Genomic DNA, 23,632 nt, shown 5'->3' on the forward strand with positions numbered 1-23,632 from the left:
GCTTGATGAGCGAGGAAAAACTTCACTGGTTTCCACCCACAGTGAAACTTCATCCAAAATCTCACTCAACATAACTGAAAATTAAACATATAATCATTTAGCAGACACTTTTATCTGAAGCAACGTGTTGCACAAAAATCACGTTTTACTAGTTCTTGTGTCCCCCTTGTGTTTCCTTGGAAATCAAACACATGACTCAGCATTGCCAGTAACATGTTCTACAATTTGAGCTACATGAACATGCTACCCAACTGGCTGATATTAAGCTGTCACACATTTTTTCTTTCCGCATGAACAGACATATTACTCGATGCTGAAACATTTCACAGAAGTTACCTAAAACTTTAAAGTTATTGTTATACCATAACTATGCAATGCAAAACTAGTTAATATTATTAAATATTATTGTCACTACCGTGTCACTTGTTTGTATATCTGAGAGAGTGAGTGTGTGTAAAGCAGTGAAAAATATGGAAGACTTTCCACATGAAAAGTGCAGCTTTGATTGGCAACTCAATCTGAATTTCTGTCAAGCATAAGTAAACATTGCTTCAAGGCATGATAAACTAAACAGTAGCAATCACCTTTTTATCCTGGCCGAAGCGTGTATGTGTGTGTGCGCGTGTATAAATCAGCCCTGAGCAGATAAGAGAGAAACATGTCAGAATGGAAATGATCAGGTAAGTGGAACGCAGACTCTGCCCTTTAGTAAGACACAGATAAAGTAACACACTGCTGTTCCTCAAGCATAAGAAGTCTAACTCAAGACCTGTACTGCAGGTAAACATCATAAAATGTCCTTACCATCAGGAAGGGTTGGAGAAGCTAATTCATTAACTGTACTTCATAAAACTAAAAGTGACTCATGTAGTAGCTCTTTTTGTGTAGTGACGCCATAGAACAACCATTTTAGGTTCCCCAAAGACCCCGTAGTGAGCAGTTCTTAAAAGCACAATTTTTATTAGCGTGAAAAACATTTTAATATTCTAAAGAACCTTTTCCACTATAGTAAGGTTCCATGAATGTTAAAGATTCTTCATGGAACCATAGATGCCAATCTATGGTTAAAAAAAAAACATTTTTTAGAGTGTACAGCCTAGCTTACGTTTTTAAAAAAGTAGCCAGTCAGCTTCAATACAAGCTACAAACAAAAAGTAGCTAACTACATTGAAACTACGTAAGCATGCAAAACTATCTTTAGAAATACATTACTATCAGATGATTCAGAAGATATAATTTGTTTTTACAATTAGATCAGTATTTATCTGGCACAAAAACTGAGGATCTCAGTTAACATGGTGAAATGATGAATGATGAAGTGATTAAAATTAGAGTGCTGTTGGCAATGGAAACAATGGCATCTGCCATGCTTAATGTTGTGAAATATAGAATGTAACAGGAGTAATGTAATGAGCCAATGCAGGCAGCCATTGATATATAGGCACTTTAAATGTGAAGATGGGCCAACATTTCAGTAGTAATTTTGCATAAATTGCATTGTAATGTGAGCATCACTACGCCATGCCTTGTATGTTAATGTCATAGAAAATGTATTGTTAAGCCCAAAGTATTCCCAATTTTTCTAACCGCGTACACTCTGTACACATGTGCATTGAATTTTTTCTTGCACTAATTGGTTGTTCCAAAAGGTGGCAACACTGACCCTGGCGGATATTTGACAAATAAATAAATATTAAACATTTACGTTTTCGTTTCGTTCTGTAATCTCGTGTTTGGAGGGGTTTGTGGGGGGTTCGGAGGTGGCAAGAGCGCTTTTGTGAGGGTGTTCAGAGATACTCACAACTCTATAGTGAAAATAGTGCAAACACTTGATGAAACTGTCTAGTGTGCAAGTGTCAAATGCCTTTGAAAGGCTATGCGTTGGGCTGTATGTTTAAGCTAAAAAATTGTGTCAAAACTGTACTATACTTTGTAGTATAGTAAACTTGTATACTTTGGCCTTTATAGCTGTTAAGATTACATGACAAATAAAACTTTAGCGTCAAATAATACTTTTGTGTCTTTAACTCAAATTTCAATTTTCAAGGAGAACATAGGAAACCATTTAAATGTTGTAATTTTGCATAATTTACAATGCATAATAATAATATTAGTGTGTAATTAAATGTAATAGTATGCTAAGTAATTAAAATGAACTTCAATAAATAAAAATACTGTTAAAAAAAAAAACACATTATTTGTTTGTCACATGTAGTAGACCATTTTTGTGCCGTGGGTAACAGGAGGATTGTTCACCCAGCTACCACCGCAAGTATATTTCAAACCTGTGGGGAGCACTGCAATGTGATTTTCCAGAACATAATGTATTAAAATATACTTAAGAATTACACAAGTACAATTCTGAACCATGTATTCATGTTTTTCCATTCATCTTTTTATGCCTGTCCAGTGTTTCATAAGAGAAAAGCGTATTCAACCTCCTACAGTTTTTTTTTTTTTTTTTTATTCTACAAAGGAAATTGCAAAGATCTCAGAATGGATACCAAGGTTTTCAAGCCATTCAGGGAATTGTGGGTGGGGGAAGTGAGAGAGAGAAAATGTGTGGAATGTACTGGCCCATAATTTAGGTTACTGCAAAAAATCTGTGCTGGAAATGCAGATTTTATCAACTGGTCCATCTCAGTGAGACAAAACTTCCTACCCTCCATTCTAGCATGGATCTTCACATACTTAAAATTAGGCCAATGAGAAGAGACAGCTCAGCTAAACATGAGGATGTTCCTATGACCTCATGTCAAACGTGAAGAGTTAAGGCCAGAACACACCAAGCCGACGCCGATGAACTGCGAAAGCGAGTGGCGACGAAAGCAGACTGCGGGGTTGGCTCACATCGGCAGCATCTGTGTCCAAAGTTGCCCTGACAGACCAAACCAACGGCAAAGTAGCACATCAGTTCTGCGCCTGTGTGAGATGAAATGCCTTTCCGAACCAGCAGGTGGCAGTAGCTGAACAGCCAATCAGAATGGTCAGATGGCCCAACGGACCGACGAGCTCCGACAGCGATTCAACATTTCGAATCAGCTGAAAAAAAGCCGACGAGGACCAACTTCAGCCGATGGTGCGGTACACACTGAGAAAACTTAGTCGGCTGACGAAGAAAAACTGCCCGACGGCCGACCGTCGACTTGGTGTGTTCCTGCCTTTATGGTGTGTACAGAGATAACAAAGGCTAAAAGAACAACAGGCGTTTACATCCGAACTCTTCCCGTGTAGATACTGAGATCAAGCAGACATCACTGAAGTGCCACGTTTCAGGAAACCCCCCAGATTCAAAAACAGACGCAAAGCTAGCAAAACATAATACAATAACCTGCTTCACTATACCGAGGCATGTAAAACTGCATTTCGCAGAAAGTTATTGACTTTGGATAGACCAATCTATGTAATAATTAGGTTTCTAAACGCAACAGATGTTGCTCTATGATTTCATTCCTCCATGGAGCCCTGAAGCACTCACACTTTATTGACATTTGGGAAACACATTCTGTGATAAGACTAAAACATCAATGATAAGAACATCAATGATGAGAAAAAAACATCTCACTTCTCTTTAGCCAGAAATCTATGATCAAAGTCTGATCATTTCCTGACGTCCCTTTTTATCTCCAGGCAGAAGTGTAGGAGCGGTTTCATCTTTGTATCTACATGACAGTCAACATTACTAAAAACCTGGATTGCACAAAGACTTTATCTTACCAGAAAATTCAGTGACAGGTCCCTGGCATAGTAACGTGTTCTCAGTGCATTCAACTCTCTTCCAATTCGGTTCCATCACCAGCCATTCATGCGTGGCATACATTAGTGTCATCTCTGATGATATAGCTCAGTTGGGATCAAACACATACTATACTCTTATTGTAGATGGCAAATCTGCTCCAAAGCTGCTTTTTTCTACTGATAATCATAAAATTCCATTCCTATATTATTTTCTTTTTATGAAAAACAAAAATGGAGATGAACACTACTATTTGGGGTAGGTACGAAATTATAATTTTTTTGAAAGAAAGAAGTATTTGAAAGAAGTCTCTGCTCACCAACGCTGTATTTATTTGATAAAAATACAGTAATAACTAAAATATTGTGAAATATTACAATTTAAATCAACATCAATACATCTAAACAAGTTGTGTTCCAAATTTGAGGCTGATATCTCAAAAAATGAGCTTTCAGTAAGATTTTGTTTGGGAGCAGTAGAATGCTGTAGAATTGTTATTTCTTAGTTCATGTTAACTAATGAAACCTTACAGTAAAGTGTTACCCGAAAACCTTTACCATGTTTCATATCATTACAATAAAGTAAAAAAAAAAAAAAGCACTTTTTTTCAGTCAAAACAGGGTCTGGTGGCTGGTGTATTCTGTAAGTGCTGAACTGGGATTATATCCCAGTTTTATTTCTTCTTATCTACAGTTCAACCAGGAATCGATGTGTTCAACAAACATTAAAAAAGGTTGTGCTAAACACAATATAACTCTCAGCTGGGTCAGAACTGAATACGACTGAGTTATGTTGCTATTAAAATGCTTGAAGTTAAGCATCAAGTTTGCATCATCTAATTATTGTATATCTATCTCTCATAACTCTTGCTAATAGGACTTTCAGTAAATGCACTTGACCTGTGAGGTGACATTATGTAATATCTGCACACAATGCACACTAGAGTTGTTTTTTGAACTTAAGACATGTCATCTTCATGGTCTTATCAGTGAAAGCATACAGCTGCCTGGAAATAAAGGCTATCTTGTCATCAACATGTTAACATGTCTCTTGTAAAAGTACACACAGTACTGTTGCATCAAATGACCTAAATCATTGGCTTTCATATCTTGCTACTTTATCACTTGCACTGTCTTTTATCTCATAAAAATGGTTTATATAATAAAAGCTACCATTTCAAGCTTGAATGGCATTTTTAAACATGGTTCATAAATTGAAAAGAACAAACCATTTGGTAAGAGAATGGGTGTAGAGAATGATCAATATAGAGTATATACTGCATATGTACAGCTTAGTGAGCCACACCCTGGAGCTGCTTATGGCTCCCTCTTCCCCTTTTTCTTCTCAGCTCCCATCCCCCAACTCTCTCTGTACTCATGGTATAGGAAAGCAGTGAGGGGCCCCTGGATGAAAATTTCACCTGAAAGGTTCTGATCCTTAGCAGGTGGCTTAAAGTTTGTGAAGTAAAACTAAAATTACAGCTATACTAACTATACAGATATTTTGAATATAAACAATATGTATTTGGAATGAGTTTAATGAGCTTTTTATTGCCTCCCTAAGTTTCTTAAAGACATATTTTGTAAAGCATTTGAGTGGCAAAAACATGTTAAGATTTGATGGTTCCATTCATTTTTGGTGAATCAGTTCAAACTTCTGGTTTCAAAGAATCAATGACCCTTTTTACACCTGGTATATAGATGTCTTTTGGTGGATCGGATCACAAGTAGTCGAGGCAGACACATTCCTGTTTACACCTGGTATTTTAATCCGTCTCTTCTGTCCACTTTCAACCACTTCTGTCTTGATTTCTTCGAGGGGAGGGTCTATGGGAAGGTAAATGTATGTGTTTTTCTAGATCTTTCAAACTAATGGACAAAATAAGCTTGCGCAATTTACATATGAACGCTTCTGGAGATGACAGAAAAACATACGGAGAGCATCAGCTTTCGTTTCTGCTCTGACAGCCACAAGACCACGCCGTGGTGAGTGCATGTTAGAAATCAGGAATGGCGAGAGAACATTGTGCTTGGTACATTTTTTCGTCCTCAAAGCTAACTTGGGTCTTGAGCCGACAAAGTTGAAATCCCATCTGGCTAGCGCACTTTCTAAATCAGTAGGCAGAGAGTAGGCAGTCTTTTGGGGTTGTTCGAACACATTCGACCAGATAACCACATTAGCGTTTACACTACGAAAGTAATCCGGTCGAATGCGTTTTTGAATACCTCTCTGGAAGTGGTCGAAAGTGGACAATCTCAAAACGTTTTACACCCCGTTTACGCTTGAATTTAGCATCATCCACTTGTGATCCGATCGAGCAAAACACATCTTAATACTAGGTGTAAATGGGGCCAATGATTCATTTGTTTTATCACTCACAAATGTTCGTTGATGTCTCCATTTATTTTGACCCACATGGAAAGAACCTATATGTGGATATATGCGCATATATGAAACCTATATGCAGTGTATATGTACATATATGCTGCATATATACTGCATATATGTGTATATATGCCACATATAGGCAAAATTGAGGTGCATATATGTGCATATACAGGAAATATAGGTCTCCTGTATTGCTTCTTCATATCCATATATATGCCCTATACATACAAGATATGTCTTCTATATAGCTAATGGCAGGATCTGGTCATTTTGTAGCTCATATCTCATTTTTGACTGTCATACATGATGCCTAGCTCATATTTTCTATTATCAAGGCAAAAACTAAGAATTAACGAAAAAAATTATGCAAGAACTTATGTATGTGCGAATGTAGCAGTTATGTATTTAGACAATTATTTTGTGATTCCACTTGCCATGACCATATTTGGGGTTTCCTGCCGCCATGCTGACTTGGGGTGTTGACGCACTTTGCTGCTTCCCAGTCTGCATGAGACATCACAGCGGTAGGTCGCACAAAGTTTTTGCGGTGATTCAATTAAGGCCATGTTTCATGTAACAGCTGAATTCACATGATATATTTGTATGGTTGTAATCCAAAACCCCTCTGTGATGTACATTCAGATGTTTCGTTGATTATTTTTCTTTACTTAAGTTACTTTTAATATCTCTCTTTCTCAGCGTTGTGCGTTGCTGCCGCATGCTGTTTGTATGCTGCACAAGTCCTCATATATTGCCATTTGTGTTATACAGAATAAAGTGAGGACCTGATGGCAAGATTTTTCGCAGTCTGTCTTTGATTACGACACAACGCAGAAAACACACCGCTACACGAACACGTGAAATTGGTCCCACATGGAAAAAACCTATATAAACATATATGTTTCAATATAGGTTTGATATAGGTTTTTAATATATGTGACATATATAAAATTGGCTGTTTTCCTATATTATGTGTACATATGTGTACGTATGTGTGTGCATATATGTGTACATATATGTGTGCATATATGTGTACATATATGTGTGCATATATGTGTACATATATGTGTGCATATATGTGTACATATATGTGTGCATATATGTGTACATATATGTACATATATGTTCATATAATATAGGAAAACGGCCAATTTTATATATGTCACATATATGTAAAACCTATATCAAAACCTATATTGAAACATATATGTTTATATAGGTTTTTTCCATGTGGGGATGTTTCAGTAAAACTGTAGTTACGTACTTTGTATGTGTTGTATTGGTGCATATAAATGAAAAGGATGAAATATTCTTTCTTTGTGTTCAATCTTTCTTTAGTTCTTACAGTGAACATTTTAGAATCAACCTTCACTGCTTTGGCTGCATGGGTAGACCATGGGTTGTCTGAAAAAATAAATAAATAAATAAATAAATAAATAAATAAATATATCTATATTTAGCTATAGTAGCCAACACTAACTGTGAAGGATGAACAACGCCAACTAAGGCCATATGTCTGCTGAGGACTTTACTAGTTTTACAGTATTCTCAAAGAGCTAGCAATTTTTTTTTGTGATTGAATACAACCATCAATCACTAACAAAATAAAAAAGACACCCAAAACACAATGACCAAACGCTCAGCTTTATGCTGTAAAAATTAACGGTGTGTCCATTTACACAAGAATATGGTCGGTGTGCTGGCTTTTAAATGCTAAACAAGGATCTCATTGTCCCTGGACAGCTGCCTTTTCCGGAAAACAAACTGAGAAGTGGGGGTTGGGGAGGCGGTCTGAAGAATCACACGTCCCACTTCAGAACCAGCTGCTACGGCTGACCACTAATGCAGTCTCCTCAGATCAACTGCCAAGTCACACACATGTGTGCACGCTTGTAAACGAGACAAGCCGTGAGCAAATCTCTTCATGTGCAAGAACACAACATACAAGTTTTGATTGCAAGTTTTGCGAAGAGGTGGCCTCAATGGAAATTCAAATACGAAGAAGTCATTCTGCCACACAATGCATGCAAAGTATTTTGTGTGTGTACAGGAAGGCATAACTCTTGAGATATCTGGTCTGAACCTACCTTGAAATATATTCTACCATGTCATCATCACAGCCTAAAGTACTGCCACGTCCATCTTTTTGAAGAACACACCCTTCTCCTCTCCCTAGGTAATATCTGACTCATGGGTTTCCTTTTCCAAACTACGACTACTTGTCAATGAGTGAATCATTTGGTTTCAGTGTATCTGTTCAAACAGAAACCCTGTTTAAAACCTGTTGGAGCACGTCTGTTGAGACTGACAGCAGATGTACGACGACATCATTGCTGGCATGTGGCGTCTGGCTTTTCTCGTCCTCGAGATCTGTGCCGAATGGAATCCGCTCTAATATCTGTTACTAAGGTGACAACGTCACACATCAATAGACTTTCCTCAGATAAGTCCCCACAAGAAAACAAAAGAACATGGTTCTGCAACAGCACCTGCTAAGATTTTAAGTCGAGCAACTAACCTAAATAGGAATTATCAGAAGACTATAACAGCATGAGTAGTATGTGACTTATTAGCATGAATGATTGACCAAAAACAGGATAACTTAAAGGGTTAGTTCACCCAAAAATTACATTTCTGTCATTAATTACTCACCCTCATGTCATTTCAAACCCGTACGACCTTCGTTCATCTTCGGAACACAAATTAAGATATTTTTGATGAAGTCCAAGAGGTTTTTCCCCCCCATAGAAAGTAACGTAATTACCACATTTAAGGTCCAAAAAAAGTAATAAAGACATTGTTAAAATAGTCGACGTGACTGCAGTTGTTCAACCTTAATGTTATAAAGTGACAAAAATACTTTTTGTGCGCAAAAACAAAACATAAATAACGACTTTATTCGACAATTTCTTCTCTTCCCTGTCATTCTCCTACGCTGTTTACATTGTATAAACAGTGCAGCGTTTTCGTGTTTATGTCAAAACGCTGACTCAGTATTGGTCGACGCTGTTCACATGAGCAGCACGACGCATGCGTGTGATACTGACGCAAGAGTCGGCCAATGCTGGTTTGTTTTTGTGCACAAAAAGTATTCTCGTCACTTCATAACATTAAGGTTGAACCACTGTAGTCAAGTTGACTTTTTTAACGATGTCTTTAATACTTTTCTGGACCTTGAATGTGGTAATTATGTTGCTTTCTACAGGGGATAAAAAAAACACTTGGATTTCATCAAAAATATCTTAATTTGTGTTCTGAAGATGAACGAAGGTCTTATGGGTTTGGAACGACATGAGGGTGAGTAATGACAGAAATTTAATTTCTGGGTGAACTAAACCTTTAACAGAAGGAAAAAAAAAAAAAAAAGAGACCAGATGAATGGATAACTGTATAATAGGAGTGTAACGGTACACGTATTCATACCGAACTGTTTCGGTACAGGGCTTTAGGTTCAGTGCACGTGTGTACTGAATGCATAACATTGCAACATTAAGGTCTCCTATTAATTGCAATAAGCTCTGCGTTTTGTTACAAAGTGTCATCCTTCAAATTCTGTCCACAAAATCACGAAATTCAAACAGGAAGTGCCATTTTGACGTGCTTTTGTGTGGTGTGACAGATCTCTGTACAGGCGCCTCAGTTCAACCGGCAGCACGGAGCATGAGTGAATGCAATCATCTCTTCCTCTTTAATAGCCTACTAGTTAAAGAATAAACATGAATGAACACGTAAAGGTACGTTGAAAGATACAGTACAACTTACTGAAATGTATAATATCTCGTGTTATCGCTTATTTTGTGTTTCAACAGCGGAAAGTCAATAAAACAGCTTGTAAACAATGCCACGTAGCATTTACCTCAGAAAAGCCATTCAGTGTCCACAGCTTGTTAATTTGCCAGAGAAATGAACTCTTTCGCTTAATATATGCACTGTATTAGCCCATATATTCATTATATTTTACTTAAAGGTGCCCTAGATTATGTTTTTAAAAGATGTAATATAAGTCTAAGGTGTCCCCTGAATGTGTCTGTGAAGTTTCAGATCAAAATACCCCATAGATTTTTTTTTTGTTAATTTTTTTAACTGCCTATTTTGGGGCATCATTATAAACATGCCGATTTTATGCTGCGGCCCCTTTAAATCCCGTGGTCCACGCCCACAGAGCTCGCGCTTGTCTTGAACAGTGCCTTAACAAAGTTTACACAGCTAATATAACCCTCAAAATGGATCTTTACAAAGTGTTCGTCATGCATGCGTCGGATTATGTGAGTATTGTATACTGTTATATTGTTTACTTCTGATTTTGAATGAGTTTGATAGTGCTCCATGGCTAACGGGTAATGCTACACTGTTGGAGAGATTTATAAAGAATGAAGTTGTGTTTATGAATTATACAGACTGCAAGTGTTTAAAAATGAAAATAGCGACGGCTCTCTTGTCTCCGTGAATACGGTAATAACCGATGGTAACTTTAACCACATTTAACAGTACATTAGCAACATGCTAACGAAACATTTAGAAAGACAGTTTACAAATATCACTAAAAATATCATGTTATCATGGATCATGTCAGTTATTATTGCTCCATCTGCCTTTTTTCGCTATTGTTCTTGCTTGCTTACCTAGTCTGATGATTTGGTTGTGCACAGATCCAGACGTTAATACTGGCTGCCCTTGTCTAATGCCTTTTATAATGTTGGAAACGTGGGCTGGCATATGCAAATATTGGGGGCGTACACCCCGACTGTTACGTAACAGTCGGTGTTATGTTGAGATTCGCCTGTTCTTCGGAGGTCTTTTAAACAAATGAGATTTATATAAAAAGGAGGAAACAATGGAGTTTGAGACTCACTGTATGTCATTTCCATGTACTGAACTCTTGTTATTTAACAATGCCAAGATAAATTCAATTTTTCATTCGAGGGCACCTTTAACCTGTTAGTGATGTCTTGATAATTTAATGTATGTTTAAATAAAATGTCATGAAAATGACAGCCACTGTATATAAATGATTATATTTCAACAACGAATTGGAGTAAAACTTAATTTTATAATTAGATTTAGAAGTTAATGCAAAAACTGCCTTATGTGCAGCTTACAAGTTTGCATACAAATTTGTTTGGGTGTTGATTATTATATCCAAAACATAATAAGCAATTGAATTTAGGTTAATAGTTTGGACTCAGTTGTTAACCTTAAATATTATAGTAGCATAATGTGCAAGGAAGGGCTCCCACATAGTTTATAGCATCATCAAAGATCATTTTTTTTTATCCTTATGAAACTTTTACTTATAATTTAATATATCTAAAGACAAAAACACAATTTGTTCAGTAAACTACTGTTTAATAATAAAAAAGAAATTTTATGTTTAGTTTTCTCCCCACCTGGTGTACCGAATCAGTACCGAACCGTGACTTCAAAACCAAGGTACGTACTGAACCGTGAGTTTTGTGTACCGTTACACCCCTACTGTATAAGAAAGAAAAAAGTGTGATACTGCATAGCATTTACCCTCAAAATTTTCCCTCTTTGCCTTTGAGCAGTCTGTAAAATGGTCCTGTGGGAGTATTTTTTGAGTCTCTCTCCTGATACGCTCAACAGAATTTACCAAGAGGGAAACTCACTCAATGTTAAAAAAAAAAAATCCTTGAAAGACTGATCAACAAGTTATACTTTCTGGAATTAGTTCAACTGTGAGAATGAAACTCTGAGTGTAATAATTTACAGGAAAGAAAAATACAACAAAGACGAATACCTCGACAGTTAGTGTACAAGGAACTGTTTCCAGTTTTCTTATTGTTGCATAGAATAATTTGCAAGATAGGGGCAATTCCAGGTAAATTTACTTGTAGAATTTGATTGATTTAAATTTGTTACATAACATGAAAATAATTATCTGTAAATCAGTATCGGCCACATCCTTCATCAGAATTATTAAGGCAATTTCCATAATTAGGACTTGACATCTCAAAGAGATCATTTTAACTTTTAATTAAGGTACTGAACTGAACTCTACCTTGTTCTTAAGACAACTTACTTAATCATTCGTATTTGTTTTTTGACTTTTGCACTGTGTAAAGCTTCCCAACATCATAGTTGGTAGAGCTACGACTGTAAGGTACAGTTACTTCCTGTTGATGGTTTCATGAGATTGAGAGACAAGGTATCCTGTGATGTGTGAGACAAAGGCTAAATTAATCATATAAGCTGTGAGAATTTTTGTGGCTTCTCTGAATGAATGGCATGCCATCAAAGGGAACTGCAGTAAACTTCCTGGAGCACACCGTCAATCAACCAAAAATAGAGCATTTCACTGGTTTACTCCCTCTAAGGAACAAAGAACCAACATTAGATCCAGCATAAGTCCTCCATACTTTGTGGCATGAGCTCAACAATGTACATGAATTTCCTGTTTATATGTCACATACTGTCAAGTCCTAATTCAGGAGCAATTTTACAGCAATCACGCAACCAAACTTTCAAGGTACTGTATGTGTTTTTGCACCTATAAGAGATAAATGTTTGCTACAATGTAAGAATGAAGCCAATACGCAAAATATAAGTATTTTTTACAGACCTCATTAAAACGTTTGACATGCACAATTTTCTTTACAGTGCTAACCCATTTCCTTTGAAACAGGAAGGACATAAATAGGTATATCAAAATGCTTGTTCATTTTTTTTTTTTAAATAAGCAACAGCCTTTTCATTTGCTGATCTTTTGCAGGTGATAATAGGAGGTTCATTATCATGCTAGTCCAAAAAAAATCTGAACCATAACAAGGAACTTTTAACTGTAAACAAGCCAGAAATAGGATGTATATCATCTCCTATTAAAATATATATTAAATCATCTCCTATTTCAATAATGTCTGAGCTTCATGTGTGCCTTCCTTTTCTTCTAACATCCGGCTAATAACCATGCAGTACCAATACAAAGTGCCACCCACAGAAAAAAAACTTGATCAACCTAATGTGTATTAAGCTAACAGACTTGCACCAGTATATATCTCTTGAATCATCAGTTACAGTTGAATGCTACTTGTGATTGCAAAAGAAGGTATGGATGTACACACATGCAAAGATACAAGGAGTTGTGCTGAGGGTGCAGGAAAGCTTCCACACATCCACAGAAGCTGACAGAGGCAGATGATAATGGAGTGGGGTGAAAGGTGACACCCGCCTTACCGAATCCGCAGAGAGAGAAATAGAGAGCATTTTGCCGCTGGATGAAGCTTTGAACAGCAAAAAAAAAAAAAAAAAAAACTCAGCTCAGATTATTGAGAAGCACAAATCTGATCAACTGGGTGAATGAAGATCAATGAAGATCTTGAAGATCCTCTTGAATATCTTGAAGATCTTAGATGATGAGATACTTATGTAGCACAGAATAAGAATGAAAAATGAAGATGACGAAGACAAAAATAAAAAGTATGTGCTAAAAGTCTGGCTAGATTTGTTCCTTGAACTTTATAATGTAGTGTATTTTTTGATCTCATCCTTTAAAGTGCCCCCATTATGTTTTTTCGAATATTAACTTTCATGCAGTGTGTAATATAGCGGTTTGTGAATATAAAAGGTCTGCAAAGTTTTAAAGATCAAAGTGTATGACAAATAAAGTTGTTGTCTCCTGAAAGAAGGAATCAACCTACGCTGGAATTGAAATGGAAAATCCTACGCCATTGTTATTTACAAACACTGAGGAATCCTCCAGAGCTGAAATTCAGATCTGGAAATAGGCATTTTGTTTCCAATACGCGCTGTAAGCGGTAAACCAGTCACAACAGAATGGGCCATCTGACCAATCAGAGCAGAGTAGGCTCTCAGAAACGTGGGTTTAGAGAGACTGAATCTTCAAACAAACCTTTGAACGACTCTTTGAGAAATGAGGTAATGTGCAGTGTATATTATGAGAAACATAAAAGTGTTTTTTGACCTTGGATGCATGTAAACCTATTATAGGAGACCTCCAAAGCAAAATTAGGAAGCTTTAAAATAGCATAATAGGGGCACTTTAAATTCAGTGTAAATTCTGTTCACCGTTTTTTTTTTTTGCATAATCTTTTTTTCCAAGTGAAACTGCTGAACAGAACTTGATTTTGTCCATCGGGAGTTGACTCTATCAGGAAAACATACTAGAATAAAGCCAAGTGGTTTGAGGGGAGGGGTTGAAAAGAGGGACGTCAGCCGAGAGGTAAAGACGTTTTACTGGCATAGCACATAATTAGATTTTGATAAAAGATTGGCAAGACAAATGGAATATGGAATAATATTTATCAATTGAATCTTTTAAAAATAAGATCAGGAGCATGCATTTAGAAAGTGAATAGGGTTGATTTTGACTTCATGTTGACTTTAAGTGAACAATACTACATTATATCCCAAAATAACTCACTATTGTTACACTGAATGAACAAAAAGTAAGGCTTAACATATAGCTATGAATTCTGAGAGAATAAGTCTGAATAGAGACATTCCTATCTCTATTAATATGATAGAAAATGGGACAAAAAGACATCTGTCTGAAAACAGATGGCACAGCTGTAGCACTATAACAACAGCATCCATCATATTAAGGTTGCAATGGCTGTTGAAGTAAACTAAAATTAGCTATTTATAGGTTACTGATGAATCCTGCTTGTGAATATTTTTGGGTCAAGAGTGTAGTTTTAGGTGGTAGGATAAACCATTACTTAACTCAAACCAGATTCAAAAAGAAATTTCCAGCACTGTCAACCTGGACACTTTAAGGCATTTCACATAATTACTGATTCTTCTGTACTGTTATTTTAAAGATAAAAATAAATATAAATAAATAAAAAGTTCAAGCAAGGAGGGTAAGCGAACTAAGAATTGGTTAAAGGTAAGCAGGAGTGATCTGGGTCTGCACAGCTAAATACTCTTTAAAAACATTTGATTAACACACATGACACATGTGATCAAGTGATTTTTTTTTAAAGCTGTGCCAATGGCAGCTTGCTGTAGCTAATGGGGTGAAAGGGATGAACCATTTTAAAGGTCCCACAAACCTTTCTGTGCTTTATTTTCAAAAGGTTAAGGGTTATAGAATAAGTACAGCCAGCCATTTCAACACTTATTCTTTTAAACTAGCATCTATTTGTGTGTTACCAGGACTTTTTAAATTACTAGAAAGAATCCAATAATGACTAATAACTTAACAGTTTCATTAGTGACTACTATCAGATATGACTACTTATTCAAATTATAGTATATATCTACTATATACTATAATATATAATAAGTATATATTCAATTAGTAACTGGTACATATTCTTCAGTTCTTCTTTTTTTGCTACTTGTCACAAATTCAAATTTTTACCTTTGAATTTCTCTGAGATCTGAGTTTCACATTTCATCTACTTGCTTCCGACAGGTAAAGATTATCGCCTTTGTCACGGTTATGTTCACATGACATTGCAGTGTTGTGTCATTATGAAAGTTTATCATTGGTATGGGTTTTTAAGCCTTGCCAGTTTTTCCATTATAAACACTGACATGCAATAAGCCACAGAAGAGAATTCAAGTCAGTACTCGCACCATCACAGCATCCGAATTAGTTCTTTTTCACAGCTTTTTGTGCTTAAAGGAATAGTTCACCCAAAAATGAAACTTATTCCATGATTTACTCATCCGCAAGCCATCCTAGGTGTAGATGACTATCTTCTTTCAGACAAACACAATCGGAGATATATTTAAAAACATCCTTAATCCTCCAAGGTTTATAATGGTAGTGAATGGCTGTCCAGATTTTGAAGACAAAATAAAAAAAAAATAATCCATACGACTTCAGGGGGTTAAATAAAGGCCTTCTGAAGCAAAGCGATGCATTTGTTTAAGAAAAACATCCTTATTTAAAGCTTTATAAAGTAAATTAACAAGCTTCCGGCGCGACAGCCATACGCATTGGACGTACGTCCAAAAAGTGTTAACTTCCACAACGTAGTACACAATGCCATGGTGTGCTACACAATGACATGACGTACTACACGTAACGTAGGACATAGCGTAGTACGTCATGTCATTGTGTAGAACGCCATGGCATTGTGTACTATGTCACCATGTAAGTTAACGATTTTTGGACGTACTTTGAATGCGTATGGCTGTCGTGCCGGAACCTTGTTATTTTGCTTTCTAAAGTTTTAAACAAGGATATTTGTCTTACACAAATGCATCGATTCATTTCAGAAGGCCTTTATTATGGATTAATTTTTTAAAGGATGGATGCTTTTTTTTTGTCTTCAAAATCTGGGTAGCCATTCACAACCATTATAAACCTTGGAGGAGCAAGGATATTTTAAATTTATTTCCGATTGTGTTCTTCTGAAAGAAGAAAGTCATATACACCTAGGATGGCTTGAGGGTGAGTAAATCATGGGATAATATATTTTTGGGTGAACTATCCCTTTAAACAGTCAAATACACAAAAATGCCAGTCATGTTGAATATTCATGTAAACACAGAAGGTGTCTTAAGTGATCGTAAACCATAAACATAAAATCATGTAAGTGTCAATAAATTGGATCTGTGCATTCATCACTCACTGCTTTATTTTTTATTTATTTTTTTAATGACGTCCTATTACTCATTATTAGTTTCTTTGGTTTTATTTGATTACTGACTGTGTAGTTGTCCTTAAATAGCTTGAGTTTTTTTTTTAAACGTATGTTAATTAGGCTAGTATTAGTTTTTGCTGTGATATCGAAATTGGTGTAGACAATTATGAAATCCCAATGGTATTTAAAATTGCATATTGTAAAAACTTTATTTCAAGCAAACACAAAACTATATTGTGTTTATTGTGAAATAATTTAATACATATCATGATATAAGATTTCGCTCATATAGCCTACCCCTGTTAAGTACTATTACCAATTTATTTACCTTTTAACTATTTAAATCTAGAATCTAATATATTTTCTAGATTTCATAATACTAATTTGAATAGACATTAGTATTTATTTATAAGACTCATACTTCAAGGTTACTGGTAACATTAGTAAGATTAAAATTGGACTATAAAGCAGCAATTCTGACTAGTCATCACATGACTAGATAAGAAATGTTATTAGTAACATCTGGTATAGTTACTAGTCTCATAAACAGATACAAGTATAACTCATACTAATGAAGCTGGGTGCCAGCAACAAATGACACACAGTAATCGGAGGCGAATATTTGATACTGAACCACAGACTCAATGACAAAATTTGCAATCTGTTACAAAGAACACAAAGGCACAAGTCCAATTTGTAGTAAATATCTAATTAGATACTAATGAAACAGAAAAAGATTATTAGATTACTCAATAGTAATTAAAAAAAATAAGTATTTGAAACAAATTATAGTAGTTTAAAATAACTTTTAGAAACAGAAATATATCTATTATAAACACTGGATTATAATTAAATATATATACACTAGTATTATAAAACAAATTCTAGTTAATTTCAAGGAATAAACTGTATTGCAGTTATTGTCAGAGGACTAACTACAGCCCATGGCAGGCAGATTGAGATTACATATTGATGTGTTCATCTCCAGGCTGATTCAGCACTGATTCAGTCTCCTGTAATGTCAAGACCTTCTTTATAAGAAAACGCACAGAAAAAGTTCACCAGCCATCAACCTGCACTGAATCAGTGCCAGTCATACCCATCTAACCCATGGCAGGGTCCTGGTACATGTCCAGCAGTGAACTAAAGCACGCTGACCGATTTAAAATGGGGCACGTCATATTTCACCCAAAGGTGACACTTGAAGGCACTCGAATCTCAGATCTCATGCCTCGGTCGATGTGCACAGATGCGCCATTCTCGGTTATTAAAGCGAGCAGGTAAGGTCAACAGCACCCTCGACAAAGCACTAAAAGCAGATTTCCCGGTGTCCGAAAATGATACTTACTGCTGACTTTCATGCTGCCGAAAGCCGACGGCTGCGGCACTGGCTTGCAGCTTTCTGCGAAGGAGGTGGTTCTAGGCCGACCGGACATTTTCCAATCCGAAATCCCACGCGTCTCTCAGAGTAATATACGCTTGTTTGTCTTTAACGAATCCGTTTCGACCCACGGGAACCAGTTTATCTCCCACTTAAATAATACGGAAAAATGGGCGAAAGCCACTCGACTGTCCGGGGTTCCTTGGCTGTCGTTTTCTTCAGCGAGCTCGCGACCGTCTCGCTTTCAGAACATTTTCCACGGGAGCGTTTTTCTTTGACTGTTACTATTATCTTCAGTGATGAAACCTCAGATAAATTCGATTATGAATGAAGGTGCTCATTAAATTGGTCTTTTCCCAGTTTCCCTCGAACCCCACCGATCCTTGTCTCTCGCTCTCTCTCTCTGACTGGAACAGAGATTTACACAAAGAACATAGTCTGTATCTAATATACCCTCAAACCGCTGGGAAATTGGAGTGGTTTTTCATCACCATGCAGTATTTTTCATATACTGAGGTGGAGACTCAACGATCCAGTAGCACCAGCCATGGCGGCTTCCTTGCTCTAACCAACGATACGAATGAGAATTTTCCAATTGCCCAATTTCAAGACTGATATCCTCGACCGTTCCGACCCACTTAACTCCATGCACATGGATGGCGAAATAAGAAATCCAATATACGCACGGGTAGTTAAAGAAACGAGCCAAAAGTGCGGTTCCTAGAGGAAACGGCGATCACAATCCCCACGGTAATTCAGAAATTTCCTTTTTTATTTCTTCTCCGTCGGTCTGTGCTCGTTCTCTTTGTCACTCCGACCGATGAACGTAAACTACGTTATGTGCGCAATAGTGGTAATGGAGTTGAACGGGAGCGCAGACGGGGTTACGCCATAGTGCGCCGTCGAGAATCGGAAAATGTGAACGCGCAGGAAGGCCTGGGGAGGTCGGAGACAGCCAATCCAATGCCTTTCTTCGTAGATGGGCGGAGCGACGGCGAGCATCTCCGCCAATCGAATGCATGTGTCCGCAGAACACATGGCGTAATTTGCCAATCTGTCAGTGTTCTGAAGCCATGGATGACGCGCGGAAGTCGAAAGTGGGCGGGCGCGTGGAAAGACTGATTGTAAAATCATCCAATAAGAGTAAATGAGGGAAGGAAACAGCCCAATCCTGAAGAAGCATCAAAGGTGCAAAAGTAACCAAGCTACACTGTTGCTAGACAGCTAAGCTCCAGTGATCTATTCTGTGCCCTGACGCTTTGCCATTGGTACAGTGTAATTTACAAATCACTCACATATGTTTTCTAACAAATTTTTGATTATAATTATGTAATTAGAGCGTCAGAGTAATGTAATGGGTCTAGTGCTTTTTAAGCTCTAAAAACTTATATACATGTGTTCTAAGAAAGTCTAATCTAAGAAATTGTTTAGCCTGTAGTAGTAGACTAGAAGAATAGATACTCTGGTCAAGCTCAACCACTTAAACTTTAAAAATTATAACTTGTTTATTTACACAGGAAAATTAAAGGGACATTAGTTATTGCTCGGTAAGGAATTGAATGCTAAATTATATGAGGGTGTCAATCTAAAGGTAATTGTGATATTTTTAAACTTTTTTCATTTTTATGTGAAATTAATCATGTGATGCAAGAATTTTTAAATCTCAAATAAAATAATATATTATATTCATCAGTGTTATTTTAATATCATTTATATAGTCTTATAATATTAAATTATTTTATATTTTTAGTTTTCATTTTACTTTTAGTTTAAATTTTAGTAATATTATAATATTATTTTTTAATTTTTTTTTTAGATTTAATTTATTTCAGTTTTAGTTTTAGTCATTTTATTTAATCTTAAACTTATTTTATTTCAATAAGTTTCTAACTAATATCTACATTTTATTTTATTATAGCTTTATTTTAATTAACAACAACTATCTTGAATAGTTTTTATTTTCATTAACAATAACAACACTGATCTTAATGTTTTGGGTTTTTTTTAAAACTTCAAAACAAGAACATCTTGATTCCATCTACACTGTAAAAAATAATTATTGGTTCAACTTAAAAAAAAAAGTAAGTTGCTAGGTTGCCTTAAAATTTTGAGTTCATTAAAATTAAAATTTTGAGTTAATACAATGAAGGCGATTGGTTTAATCAACAGAAACTCAAAATATTACGTTATCTGAACCACATTATCTAAGTTGATTTGACAAAAGAAAAAAATGTTGATAACAAATCATGAAAATAATTTTTTACAGTGTAATAATATACAATGAATCATTTTAAATGATTAATTCTAAGAGAGTTACGCAGCTGTGATCAACATGCATCAAAGGGTTAAAATGTACGTTTATGGTCAATTGTGATATTGTGATAAAAAAAAAATTCATATAAAAAATGTCCTTTTTTTTTTTAAATAGTGAGTTTAACATTTCATCCAATATATTAAGACATATCCAGCATATGAAGGGAACATGATGAATGTACTTCAAATGATGAATGACCCTAATATCCTTTACAACAATATTGTACAATCCTCCAAAGCAAACAAATGATTTGCATCCAAGTGTCAGAGATCATCACAAAATCATCACAAGCAGTATTTAAGCACACACTTCACCACAGCACATTGTCTGGTCTCAACTTTGAGAAGGACTCATTTACCTGATCCACTTACCTCCATGCTCCAGCATTCCTATGTCTCTCCCGGTCCTCTGTGTCTCCAGCGTCTTCCTGTGTGTCTGTGTTTCCGGCGTCTTATCATCCCACTCCAATATACTCACCGAAATGTGTGCTCGACTGCTCAGGTCCACGATCTCCTCCAACCCTCAAAAAAACAAAGAACTGCCAGTATTCTTATTCAATATTACCATCCTTCTTATTCAATATAACTCACCTGCTTGTTTACTATCCCTGCTACGATCAATAAAGCCTTATACTCACTTTTACGTTGTTGTGAGTCTGTGTTCCGTAACACCGAATTATGGCAAATATATTCTTAAGTCAGCAAAACACTGGTTAGACACTGGCAGTGAATGTGCATCTATACAGTGCTGAAAGAGATGTGATGCTATAGTGCTAAGACAGCAGAATTACTGACCTTTTAACTCTAGTTAAAACAAAACTGCTATGTCATTTGCAAGAATGTCTGGCTTTTACTTGCAAGAGTTCAATTTTCATGTTGATAGAACACTTTGTAAACGTGGAACACTGTGTCTGACAGTGTGTCTTGCAGTTCAAAAAGCTTACGCTATGTTACGCCTTCCCTATTCAGCTTACGGGAAAAAGTGTAACTGACGTGACGCCAGTTTACACTTTCTTTGTACGTTGAATACATAAGGCAGTATGGCGGAAGCTAGATATTTTACTTCATAACTTGTTAAATATGGATTTTGTTTTTACACAAATGCTTCGCTTTTTTTATGATGAATGGATGTAGATGGAGGCACTTTCTTCAGCTCATACTCGTGACCCCTGTTCACTGCCATTATAAAGCTCAGATGCGTCAGGATATTTATTAATATTTTGTGTTTAATAAGATTGTGTTCATCAGAAAGAAGAAAGTCACATACACCTGGCTTGAGGGTGAGTAAAGCTTGGGCTAATTTTCATTTGAAAGTGAACTAATCCTCTAAAACAGAAGTGCTTATGTCAAGTAAATACATTAGAAAAGAGACTCAGCTGACAAACAAAGTTGGGGAATTCCTGCCTTGCATGAACTATGAAATTACATGAATTTATAATTTTTTATGTTTTTGAAAGACAAAAGCCTTCCAGAGACAGTAATATGCAAATCACAGATTGATCGTTAGGGAGAATCAATGAATTATGAATAATTTACTAACATGTAATCATGTCATTGTAAACTGTAGTCTGATTATGAGCATTTTAAAACATAATATAATCTAATTACAAGTACTTAATTTTTGGAATCTGATTACATTTGCAGATTGCGATCAGTTACTACCCAGCTCTGGAAGCCATATTATGAAACTGACCAAACCGATGAACCATTACTGTTAAAATTTGTCACTATGAATTTGTCATGGAAGTATCACACATATGAAGGCATATAAGCATTTTGTTATATTTCATAGTACACATTAAAGGTGCTACAGAGGATCTTTTCGTCGACTGAGAAACCAAAGACTGTTAGTGAGTTTTTGAAATGAGCGCATGCGTAAGAACAACCCCCCTCCCTCCTTCACAGCTCATTTTGCGGGAACGCCTCCCAAAACTCGTGCACGAGTATTGGAACACGAGTGTTTGTTCATAATCTGCAGTTGTTACTCCTGTCTCCTGACAAAAACATTGCATGCGGCGCCTGTGGAGTGTGGAAAGTTACTGGAGCGCGCAGCCGCGCTCGTCTCTCACAAGGAACGTCATGGCAGTGATTGACAAGCCAGAGGACCAATCGTTTACGCGATGATCGCGTAACCGATTGGCTGATGTTTTTAAGGCCCTACCTCGTGCACAGATGATGTATATTTAAGGTGCGTTCACGCGGCCTCATAATTCCTGTAGTTACAAGATTCTAGCTTGTAAAAAGCATTCACGTCCTCGTAATTACAGCTTGTAAGCTGGGAGTTTTCTGAAAGCTCCCAGATGTACCACGTGGCCGCTGTACCACCTGACCGCTGTAGATTGATTTATTAGGCGTTGACAGTGGTGCCATGGAAACGCATAATTCCCAGTCCAAGGACCAAAAGGACAGCTTTTTTATACAGCTCCGAATATAACGTCACGTGTTGTCATTTCAAGATTCCGGTAAATACGAGGTGACGTGAAAGCAACTTAATATTATTCCTTTCAGTGCAACTAATAAATCAGTTAGTAAAGACAGTTTCAAGTAATATTGCAAAAATGTATAAAACAAAACATCCTCTGTAGCACCTTTAAATTTGATGAAAAATTAACTTGCCATGTTGGCATTGTCTTTTCACTGGTGTATTCTTTGACCTTTGACATAGTATCAATTGTGAAAACAATGCAATGGGGGTGTTGAATAAGTTTTCTGAACCCCAACAAAATAGGCATGATTCAACTAATGTTTGCACATTCCCGCAGTGGGATTACATAACACAGCATGCAACATAATTGCTTATTTACAATTTGTAGATGGGCAGATTCTCGCTTTCACCCCACCATCAACATGTGGTTTAGATCTAAAGTACATGTTCCATTTGTAACCAGTGTACTGTACATCCTGTGCTATGCAGAATATTTCACAATGTCTGTGCTTGTTTTCTGCAACCACTCTTTTCTGTGATGTGATCATGTTGCTTTGGGCACATTTTACAATGTTGTTTCACAAATAGCCCTACATCTGCAATAGAACAAGTGATGCAAGTAATCCAAGTTGCAGTTTCCTTTTTGCCTTAATGCAAATACTTCCTGGGGCAATAGTGTATGTGTGTTTGCACACATGCACAGATGTATATACACTTGTACACACATTTATTCACATAATATAAGCACACATCTCCTCAGTTACATTCAGTCTTTTAGTATGCGATCATGTTCATGTATTTGTTTGTAGATG

The 23,632-nt window shown here is 36.4% G+C and overlaps 1 protein-coding gene across 2 annotated transcripts in view; it reads right to left on the reverse strand.

The window, feature by feature from the left end:
* Positions 1–18,927, reverse strand: part of gsk3ba (glycogen synthase kinase 3 beta, genome duplicate a) — a 72,644-nt gene extending 53,717 nt beyond the window's left edge. The window contains exon 1 of one of the 2 annotated variants that reach the window (XM_048193076.1): positions 18,050–18,927. In XM_048193076.1, the coding sequence (XP_048049033.1) occupies positions 18,050–18,137 (88 nt within the window). In that variant the 5' untranslated portion in view covers positions 18,138–18,927. The remainder of the gene's footprint in view (positions 1–18,049) is intronic. The other variant, XM_048193077.1, reaches the window with a different exon arrangement.
* Between the last annotated feature and the right edge of the window lie 4,705 nt (positions 18,928–23,632).

The sequence above is a fragment of the Megalobrama amblycephala genome, linkage group LG6 (assembly GCF_018812025.1).
Source record: "Megalobrama amblycephala isolate DHTTF-2021 linkage group LG6, ASM1881202v1, whole genome shotgun sequence".
Taxonomy (NCBI): Eukaryota; Metazoa; Chordata; class Actinopteri; order Cypriniformes; family Xenocyprididae; genus Megalobrama; species Megalobrama amblycephala.